Source organism: Chlamydotis macqueenii, chromosome Z (assembly GCF_036417535.1).
Source record: "Chlamydotis macqueenii isolate bChlMac1 chromosome Z, bChlMac1.mat, whole genome shotgun sequence".
Classification (NCBI taxonomy): Eukaryota; Metazoa; Chordata; class Aves; order Otidiformes; family Otididae; genus Chlamydotis; species Chlamydotis macqueenii.
Window position 1 is genome coordinate 25,607,085 of NC_141593.1, and position 11,422 is coordinate 25,618,506.

Consider the following 11,422-nt stretch of genomic DNA (forward strand, 5'->3'; position numbering starts at 1 on the left):
TAGCATCAAATGAGCAGCTGAGCTCAACAAGGTTGCGTGAAAGTAAATGAGAATAGTTTTGCTGTGATCATATGTGGTATTGTATGTGTCTGTTTCCATTGAGGCAAGTAGTGAAACACACATGTATTTTGTAGGCTACTTTTCAAGTTACATTTGTGTGGTATCTAATGTAATTTTGTCAATGAAGACATATTTTTAAAAAAGAGAATGCCTCAGTCATCTTAGAGCAGCTACTGCTGGGCTGGTAAAGGAGCAGAGGAAAGTCTGCCTTGACACGCATTTGGTGGTGTAAGGCTAAGTGAAAATTTTAGCATTTACCCTTAAGAAAAATAAGAAGCGTAACTGCTCTGTGCATTAAACCATTAAACTACCAGTGTTAAAAGGTAGTTTGTTCTTAGAACAAAGTTGTCCTCGTCTTTTTATGCTCTCAAGAAATAATTCAATCACGAAAGACCCCAGCAACCACAACCAGCACCATCAGAGTCCTGGTACTGTCTCTGTTGCTCAGCCTCTTGGGAGCTTTAACCTGAGCAATACACAGCCAAAATCCCCATCCTTGCCACAAATGGAAGTTGTGAAAACATTGCCGTGTGCTGAAAGAGAAGCAGCTGTTACTAGGGAATTTAAGCGTAAGATTTTCTTTTTAACTTCCTAAAAAACCTAATGGTGGATGCAAAGGCTATACAGCAGAGACAAAAGGGAAAAGAAAATAGGTGGCATGGAACTGATTTGTGTGGGGGACAGAAAGAGTGCTGGTGAAAAATGATGGCTCTGCTGATGGGCTACATTCATCTAAATGACCCAAAAATTGAAGTTTTTCAGAGCTCAGTATCTTCAACTCTCCTGTGTCGAGATTAGAAAAAAAAAATTGTTATTTTTATGTAGTTAACAAAATAACTCAGTATCATTTGAAGTACTCAGTTAAATGTCTCCACAAAATAATAGCATAGACAGATGTCTTCTGGATTTAGATGGAGAAGTATGATATAAAAGCATTGCTGAATAATCTCATGTAATCTAATTTAAGGGAAAAGTGGAAATGTTCCTGAAGATGCTCTGATCTTTGTGGAGTTTACTGTTCTTGTAGCTTTGTGTTTTCAGTATTACATTTTTGTGTTGATTGCACATTAAACCCTATCTGTAATACTCATACAATTTAAACAGTGCTTACTGCACTTGGACCTAGTATTTTTGCCTCTACCACCTTTGATTGCACTGTAGAGGAATGACCCTGATCGACCACAGTGCAAAGTTAGAGTGGTCAGCTCAAATTGTGACTGTGCCCAATGTCAGGTAGCACTTTGCACTGAAGCGGGTAACACTGCTAAGTCAGGTCTGCTGTGGGAGACAATAAGAAGCAAGTCAGATGTGAAGTGCCTAATCAGTGTCAGTTGTTGTAAACTGGAAGTGTATCCGCACTAAAAAGCAATTCTTTATGCTTCTGCAAGTCTGTGCATAGGCCCTGCAGCTACAGTGCAAAGGATTAAGTAAATCCCAGAGCTGAGAATCCTCTGCAGAAAATGCTTTGTTATCCCATTTCTTCTTTTTTTTTTTTTTAAAGAAGCAAATAAACTTCATATCTTAAATGCCACGACAGAATATTTGGAGGGAGGTGGTCTTTAAAGTTACAAAAAATAGATTGTGCAGTAGATTGTATTCACATTGATTTATCAAAAAACCCAGCTTGAACTGCCCTTTGATATGAATTGAAAAGTTACACAGGTTATGACTTACAGGCATTGGGTTTCTCTGCTGAACAGATGAACAGCCACGTTCATGTTTTCTCAAACACAGTTACTAGTTGTATTTCTGCTTGCCAAGCTTGTGGCGTTTGTGGTCCTTGCTACCTTATTATCTGAGTGCTCAGTCCTGTCTGGAAACTGTTACAGCAAGAGTGAGGAGTCATTTTGTAGCCAAAGGTAACCGATAACAAACAGTGGGGATTATCCAAAATTAAAGATTCATAATACAATAAAAATTAATAAATTAGAAATTTACAGAAATGTTGTTCCATGTATACATTTTTGTTTATATCTACTACAGTTACCCTGTTAATTGAAGGACAAATCTACTTAACATGCTGTATAATTTTTTAAAATTTACTACCAGCCCTGCTTCTACATCTCTACATTACAGAACCCAAACCTTTTTCATCCAGTTCTGAGGAGAAGTTTTCAGGTCCAGTCTGACCAAAAATATTTTTGAAAGCAAACTGTGAAAAGCAAACTTCTACTTAAGAAGGAAGTTCCTTTAAAAATAAATGTCTCAGAGTGAGTATTTCATTGAGTCTCTTAAATGAAGCTTTGGAAGTGCCATGAGAAGCCTTATAGCCCACAGAGGGATTTGCTGTTTTTGTTTGCCCTCTACATTTGTTTCCAAAGAACTGGTCAGATACACAATGCTGTTGCCACTTTACTTCGCACTAAATAAATTATGAAAATAAAGCTCAGCTGTATAAATTGTTTTTTTAACTAGTTTACTTTCTGGGCATTGCTAGTCTGGAAATGATAGAAGAGTAATTAATTTCAGTTTTCTTGTTAGTCAGTCTTATCTTCTTGTCTGCAACTGCTGAATTAGCAGGAGAATATTTAAAATCAAATTAATTGCTCCAGTAGAATGAAACTAAGCTATTAAGTACTTCAGTACCTCCTGGAGAGGTGTAAAATTGGACTACTAGTAAACATCCCGTGTGCGTTTTTGCAAGAGTCTCGCATTAGACTTTAAATTGTAAACTCCTCAGAAGAGGATCTCATATGTGTCTTTGAATTGATTGAAGATATTACTTGGGTATTAGTCCAAACAAAAAATCTAGCCCATTGTTGTATGGTTTTTTTTCTGCATGTAATTATAGGCAAAGAAATGTTACCCATTCTTGAAAGCTTGCAGTATATTTTGTGCTGTGTAAGTAAGCTGCTCCAGTAAGTTATGTCAGAAACTACTTTCACTGCAAAACTCTACTATTCTTATCTTCATGTTTTTGGAGCAAAGCTGGAAAAGATGATGAATGTCTTTAGTAATTGAAAAGTCCAGATGTAAACTGAGAACCCCAAGTTTTAATTTTTATTTTTTTTAACAAAATGGCATGACTTAAAGGAGCTTGGTTCTGTATATCTAATTTTTTTTTGATAGTGTATTATTGAAGTGGTGGCTTATCATCACCATCAATAGTGGCAAGAATAATATGTAAGAGGAGAAGTACTTAGGAGTATTTTAAAAAAAAAAAACAAGCAAACCACAGACACTCACCCTCCAAACAACCCCCTCCCCCTCCAAAAAACCCTCTAGCATATGTGTTTTCCTTTTGGCATATAGCATGTCCCCATTTAAGTGACTGTGAAAGGCAGGGAGATGAACTGTATATTCTTTGTGGTTTGTGCTTTGGAAGCAAAGTGGGATTGTAGACAAATACTTCTATCCATAATCTTTTTCCATCTCAGATGTTTCTCAAGGTACAGCTGTTATACTGTTTTCTCTTCTTTATGGCTTGCAGACAAAATGTTTTAAAGTATTTTCCAGTACTTTAAAGTTTCAGGAATTTGCTTTAGGTATGTACATACTTTACAAAGAAGAACATAGTTCTGTCGGCAGAATTTACAAAGTTACATTTTCCAGTAACTTTGCGTACCATGAAGTATAGGCTTCCTCCCTCTGCACGCTCTTCCTTCCCATAATCCTCTACCTGTTTTTATTTGACTCTCAGCAAGTGAGAAGGTAGAACGTCGTGTGACTGACTCAGAATTGAGCTATGTGGCCAACAAAAGCCAAACAAAATTAACTTTTTAGGAGGCCAAAAAGGGGAAAAAAAGCAGCAGCTCTCAAGGACTACATGTGATGGAAGCCAATTCTAAGAATTTAATGTTTGTATTTCTTATCTGTTAGTCCAGTTTTTCTGTAACTGGCAAATGACTTCAAAAGTAACTAGATGACAGTGTGATTGCACAGAATCAGAGACTAATGTAGGTTAGATGGAGCCTCTGGAGGTCTTTAGTCCAACCTCCTGTTTGAAGTAGGACTAACTTCCATGTTAGACAAGGTTGCTCAGTGCCTTCTCCAGTCAAATTCTGGATATCATCAAGGATGGACATTCCACAACATGTCTGCACAACGTAACTCATGTGCTCAACCATGCTCATGGTGAATTTTTTTCCCCATATATCTAGTTGGAGTCTTGCTTGTTAAAACTTGTGACCATTGCCTCTTTTTGTTGGATACAAAAACCTTGTTTCCTTAAGAAGCCTGGCTAAAAGTAAGTGAACTGGCTCCTAGTCAAGAGCTTTAAACACTGGCTTTCTGGCCTTTTCATTTTGTGAAACAAGTTGTAAAAGAAATCCTTTGAAAACTGACGCTTCTTCTTAGTTTATCAGTTGCACTATAACATTTTCATCTGCTTTGGTGGTCCCATGGAGACTGAGAGAAGGCTAAGATAAACAGAACTGTTGTAGATAATCTTTGTAGAACACATCTGTCTTTTCGTATCTTACTTACAAAAGCAGTAAATGAAAGGCAATGTGATAAACAGCAAGCTTCAAGAGGCAGTGGCTTCAGCTACTGTGCTGCTTGAAGCAGACAGGGTTTTTTGACACCACAGTCTGGTAATATCAAATGGAAGCATTTAAGAGACTACCTGATGGTCTTACCATGGTGAGATTATATCCCACTTCTATCTGTTTTTTTTTTCAGGAGTGACTTTTAACAAAATTGGGACAATACTTATAAACAAAACAATTCAGTCTTTAAATCACCACATGATAATAGCCTAGGATAAGGCTCTAGAAGCTGTTCTGAGGCTGTACATAAAACCCACTGAAGGAGTCGCAGCTTCTGTAGATTTTGTCAGTGCATGAAACATATGAGCTATTGTTTCTTTTTCTGTCGAATAGCTGTTCTCACCTGAGCTGAAACTTGGTTTATACTTCGTCTTCTGTTTCTTCCAGTCTGCATCTCAGTGTGCTGCAAACTGCAAGAATTTTAAAATGTTCTGATTTTAATTACCCAAGGTTGGACCTGGAACTGCTTCTTATCCACTATCTTGGCACATCAAATTCAGGTTTTCTAAAATGGTTAGAAATAATTTTAGAGAACCATGTATTCTCCTTCCAAATGAGTGTGCAAGTGAATCATTATATAATCAAATATACAATAATAACTCAGTAAGTTTAAATAAATATATAGTGGGAACCTGCACCCTGCTGTCATGCTAATAAATAGTCTCCTATGAATAACTTGAAAGCAATCTTAGTGCCTTTTAATAAAGGATACTAGTGTATGCATTTGTTGTTGTTGAACTCGAGCTTGGTAATTTGATATTTAGATAGAGTGATTGACTTAATCCAGAAACTCAAAGGCTGTCTGGACAGCTGTATAAAAATATTTGTGTGAGAAAAATTGAATCAGCCATGATGTTTTATTTTTAAAGTATTTACTTTATTATATTTTATTCCTTCATAAATTCAATCTTGAATATAGATTCTTTTATGAGAGGCTGTATACATTTCCCAGTTGGTATTTGCATGTATGTCAATCATACCTCTCTTGCTTTTTGAGGAGAAAGTCGTATTACAGCTGTGCCAAAGAAGGAAGAGCCACTGGGATTTAAATTGTTCTCCTTTCCCTGATAAGTTATTGTAACATTGATGGATTTCTGCAATATATTGGAGGTTCTGAGTTCTCCACATTGCTAAATAAAAAACTTAACAATATCTTAATAAACCAACCAAGGACCCTGAAGAATAATAATTCAGAGTGTATCATATCACATAAAGTATTTGTTACTGGCTAACAAGCACCTGGGAACCCAAGCGACCTGGGAGAAGAGAAAAAAAAAAACAGTTACTGTATAAGGTTATGATGTAGGCAGAACTTTTAATGGGGAATAATATATTGTGTTTATATCACTTATCTAGGCAATGCTTGCAAGAAAGCTATAAAATGTTACTAATTATTGTATGTTTGTCAGACATTTAGAAGCAGAAAGATTTGTAAATTCTGCTGACAGAACTATGTTCTTCTTCGTAAAGTATGTACATACCTAAAGCAAATTCCTGAAACTTTAAAGTACTGGAAAATACTTTAAAACATTTTGTCTGCAAGCCATAAAGAAGAGAAAACAGTATAACAGCTGTACCTTGAGAAACATCTGAGATGGAAAAAGATTATGGATAGAAGTATTTGTCTACAATCCCACTTTGCTTCCAAAGCACAAACCACGAAGAATATACAGTTCATCTCCCTGCCTTTCACAGTCACTATTAACTATATCTCAAAAAAGTATGACATCTTCAGGTCCTTGTTGTGGGAACAATACTTACTGCCACATGAAATATAAAATAATTAAAGAGATTTCAGCATAAACCTTGAAAACTGATGCTTTAGAATAAAAGGCATGAACTCTTGATCTTTAATCGTACTTGCAAGTCCTTTTTCCATGAAGATACAGTGTGTAACAAAAAAAAGACCACTGTTATGAAGTACTTTCAGAGAAGAATGATTCTATATACCTAATCTTTTTTTCTGGTTTATGATATTGCTTTTGCCAATCTCACTACTGGACAAAAAGAAAGAATTAACTTCTGAGGAATACTATTCTTTATTGAGCGGAGGAGGAGATCTTACTTTCTCAAATCTAGTGTTTTATCTAGAAGCAACAGAGTAGAACAATGAATTGTGAAAGTATGAATTAAGTTCCACATTATTGCTATGCAAATTCTAGTTACAGGCAAATTATGAACTGAACCTACAGATCATCCGTGGTGAGTTGTGTTGGGTATGTGAAGGAAAGAACTGTAGGCTAAGGGACTATCAGAAGGTGCTCTAAGTCCTTCTGGCACTGTTACAGCTGTGCTATGAAGTATCTGGTCTTTATAGTCCGTTAGGTAGCTTCCAAACTGAAAGATGTTATAAATAACCCTTGATTTTTTTCAAAGCATTGTAACTACCAATGCAAAAAATGTAGCATGCATAATTTAGGATCACTTGATAAATTAATTCTTGGGGAAAAAGTACTTTCAAAATTGGGATGGTGGTGGACACAGAGGATTACAAAGCAATTAGCCAAAATCCTTGCTGGCCTGTGTATTTTAGGAGCTCGACACCTTAACTTCAAGTGTCTGACTGGCATGGTGTGTCTCATTGTTAGAAAAAAAGATCACTCCTTACTCTGTCAAGGCAGAGACCTTGGAATCTAGCATTCACAGAAGCGAAAGAGAATTAAGATCTGTATCATTTGAACTGAATCAAGAACTGTGGATAAGCTTGGAGAAAAGCAAAGACATTTTTAAGGGGAAAAAAAAAATTAAAATAAATTACCAGGAAAGCATTGTATTTTGTCAGAGAAAGATCTAGTCTTACAATGACAATCAGTCCACATACATCTCTCTTTCCAAGATACTAGGTCTTGATCAGCTGAAAAAAAAAAGTTATTTCCAAAATTACCACTAGCGTGGTCAGAATTCATGTCCCTCAATTCAGTAGCAGCCTTTTAAAGAGTCAGAAGATCCAAAAATGTTTATGCAAGGCGCTGGTTATCATTTCCAAGTTGTTGCTTGTTCCGAATGGACAATGCCCCTTGGGACTCCTGGATTGTGACTGGTCTTCTCTATTTCTAAGTTCTTAAGAAGAATATGGATAAGGCCCAAGAAACTTGAAAGCTTTTAAGACAGATTTTTGTTTTAAATACGCCCTTGTGGCAATCTAGATCAAATGCTGTCACCTTTAAGTGTGTTGTTCTTAGATCTTCTCTTTGTTTATGTGTCTGTAGCCCATGTCTTGACTAACTGCACTGAACCAGATCCATTTGAGTCAGAAGAATAACATCTCCTCTGACTTTGACCCAGATACTGCAAATCAATTTGACTTTCCCTCAGATGTGATCTTTACCTGTTCTACAAAAGTATTGAAACTGGATTTACTGACACCTCTAAATCAACTCAAATATGTTTCTTAAACTGCAAGAGCATTTAAGTTCCTTTTACAAATAATTTACACAAGTAAAATAGTTACAACTGCTCAACTGTATCTCTGGATAGTCCCAGCACTTTCTTACTTGGAAAAAAATAAGGAGGATGCTGGTGGGATAGCCATTTTTAAAAACTGATCTTTCAGGGGCTAGTTTAAAATAATCAGAGAATGGTGGCTGCACAGAAGTGCCAGCCTTTAGTGACTAACCTTTGTGCAACTGGAGATTCTGGTCTGACATTTGTATAGTTGCGCCACTAACAGGAATTCTCCTTAAATACAATTTTCAGATTCTTAGCAGCCACAGAGACAAGGTCTTGTAAAGCTGTCTACAAAATGGAAACACAAGCTGAAACACATGTAGAATGGTTTCAGTACTGTAAGGCTAAAATAGATACCAACAAAGACAAAAGCTGTTGGCAAGCAGAATGGAAAAAGTACCAAGAGATAACTTGTATTTCCCCCAGATTTGTGACAAAAAAAAAAAAAGTTCATTCTGATAGTGATTGATACTTCATCTTGTAGTTCATGAAGATGGCAGAAAACTGAGAGCACCTAACAAGAGAGTGAGGGTAGGAAAGCAGAGAAAGATCCTGCCCTGTATGCGTCTTACCCTTCTAAGCTTTCTTCTGTAGCCAAGGCACTAAGATGAGTTTTTCACAGCAGTATAGGAACCTTTGAACAAAAGCAAGTAACTCTGAAAACTACAGTTCCACGTGCCTTTTGGAGTCTGTGCTGTGACAGAGAAAATGCCTTGTGACATTTCTTACTGCTATTTCCAGTGTTACTTTGTTATTGAGTTTAACGGTAAAAACTAAAACTTCAGCTTCTGCTCTGACACAAGTGCCTTAAGTTTATACATTGCAATAGTTGCTTCAGTCCAGCAGGTATTCAAATATTGCAAATACCTGTTGTTCAGTCCTGCAATTTCTTATGTGCAGATGTACACCTTCCTTTTTATATAGTCCTTTCAGGACTGTAGGAAGGCCATTCCCTGTGAGAGGGATTCCTTAATTTTGAGGAAGTACACTAAACTTACCCCTTCGTGGACATAATATGTGAAATTCAAGCAATGCTGAGGAACATCTGCATTTTCCTATTACATATTTGGAAATGGCCAGGACGGTTGACATTTCGCCCTGAGCACCACAAAGTGTAGTACTGCCTTTTTTTGTCTCAGTGAAGTCTGGGTGCAAGTGAGAGACACTGATAAAATGGCTGTGGTCTTACACTACAGGATTTCTAGGACACATTACAGATTCCTAGTCGTTGCTAGTGCTTATGTGGTTCTAACGAGCAGTTAACACCTCTCTAGATAATAGTGCCAGTGATTGCTTTACATTACTCTTATATACACTCTGTAACCATTTGTGTTCATTTTCAGCAGGCTCTTCTGTCCAGTTCAACTCGGTGGAAAGTCTGACACATTGTCTTCAATTCAGTGAGATAATAATGGTATGTAAAGACGAGTTTCTACCATGCCCTGTAATGGAAAAGTACTGGAATTTCTACAGAGGATGTGAAGATTTTGGATTCTAAAGACTTCTTGTGTGCTAGCGTTTTTTTTCTGCATCACTTAAAAGTAAACATTTGAGCTTTTAGAACTAAGTACTTTGTTACTGCCATTTTGATAAATCATTGGCCCAGCACTTGGAATGGATTGAAAGATTGTTTGGGTAAATGAGGAACAGGGTAGTGCTTTGTAGCAGGTGAGGATAACTAAATATTGAATTTTGCGCTTAAGATTAAGAAATGGGGAAGTAGACAAGGACTGCTGTACACTGATGCTCATTGTGAGTTATATTCCAGGTTGATAAGTTTGTATGAATTTCACTTATTTCAGTGGCTGCCTATGCTTGGTGGAGCCGCACAACACCAGTAGTCACTTCGTGCACCTAAACCTGGAACCACTCTGCCTGAGCATGTGCTATCAGAAATGGCTGCACATGTTTGTGTAATAACATAAGCTGTTAGATTAGGCAAAAAGTCAAGATGAGTGCTTTGAAAATCACCAGCAGCTTTGCTTTACATGGTGTGAATATATGCAAACATTTGAGAAGGGGGCAGGTGCTGGGAGAGGTTAAAAGAGTTATTTTAGTCATTGGAAATGTTCAGGGAAATTCCATTCATGTTCCAGCCAAGTCTTTCTGATAGGCAGAAAGTGTGCTGGCCTATAGCAGGAAATGCAGTCAGCCTGTTTGTGGAACACAAATTTTTCCATCTAACATCATCTTAGATACTGACCCCGATCTCTGGAGGGTTTCTATTTGTTTTAATTTTACAAGTGTGGATCTGCCTCAGTAGCGTATTTATAACACTTTTGACTGTCATGACAGTTATCTGCATTCAGACGGCATTCTTGCTCTTTTGTTCACTGCATTATAAGAAGAGATGAAATAATAACACCTGCTACTCCTAACTGTAGTGAATGGGATGAGAAATATCTCCTGTCAATGTATAACAAGCTCAGCTAGCTATTTGGAGTGCGAAGAGCTGTTCTGCAGAGGTTTGATTAGTGTCTTAAACAGAAGGTGGTTTAGGGAAGAGAAAGGGGTCTGGTGTGCAGAAAGCTAATCCTGTGCCCTAGGATGCATGAGCAATTGTAGCCTGATGGACTGTAAGGATGAAGAAATGCAACCTGCCTGGAAGTCAAAGAAGTTAAAGGCTACTGAGTGACAGGTATTTCATAAAGGTCACTTTCCACACAGAAAGGAAATGGAGCGGTCTCACAGCTGCAGCAGCAAAACAAACCTGAAAGCATATTGGTTTAAAGGAAATGTTCATTTAAATACTACACTTTCACTAAAAAGACTTTTGACTGTTAAAATGACTATTGAATTACCTACTTGTGCGTTTGACATTTTTTATTTGTTACTCGATATTTAATAAAATTGATGTATAAAAACTGGGAGGATTTGACAGTAATTATTTTAATCCATTACATAAATGTCATTACATGACCTAAGGCAATCCTAAGATACAGTGACAAAAGAATCTGATTGATTCAAGCTGGGTAAAGAGGTAAAAATGCAAAGTGTTGCATGAAAACCACTGTCTCTTACTGATGCTGTATGTAAAAATAAGCTACTGGGTTTTTTTTTTTAATATTTCAATTGTATATAAGCATCTTGAGAAAGGTGTTAGCTTGACAATACATGTTTTAATATGACTAGCGAATGTAGGATTCTGCTTCCCAAATCTTCTTACAACTGAATTTTCCCTATTCTCCCTACTGGAAACTTTTTCATAATGTAAAGATCCATGAAGAGATGGCAAAAAGTTATCCTGTTATGAATAGGGCATTTTGTTTTCTCTGTTTAAATTTATGCTTTCTAAGTGTACTTTTGCCTAGAAACCTAAGTTGTTATGACAGGTGAAAGACAGGCAGCTATTAGTGATTCTAACTACAGCAGAGTAACAAAGCTTCTGCTCGCAAGTGGCAAGCAGCAGTGCTTAGTCCTCCCAGCTC

At 36.9% G+C, this 11,422-nt stretch overlaps 1 protein-coding gene across 1 annotated transcript in view; it reads left to right on the forward strand.

Moving 5' to 3' along the window:
* The window catches only part of ANKRD31 (ankyrin repeat domain 31), a 71,190-nt gene extending 60,351 nt beyond the window's left edge, over positions 1–10,839 (forward strand). The window contains 1 exon segment of the mRNA XM_086770618.1: positions 9,338–10,839. Within this exon segment, the coding sequence (XP_086626744.1) occupies positions 9,338–9,492 (155 nt within the window). The 3' untranslated portion in view covers positions 9,493–10,839.
* The last annotated feature ends 583 nt before the right edge of the window (positions 10,840–11,422 follow it).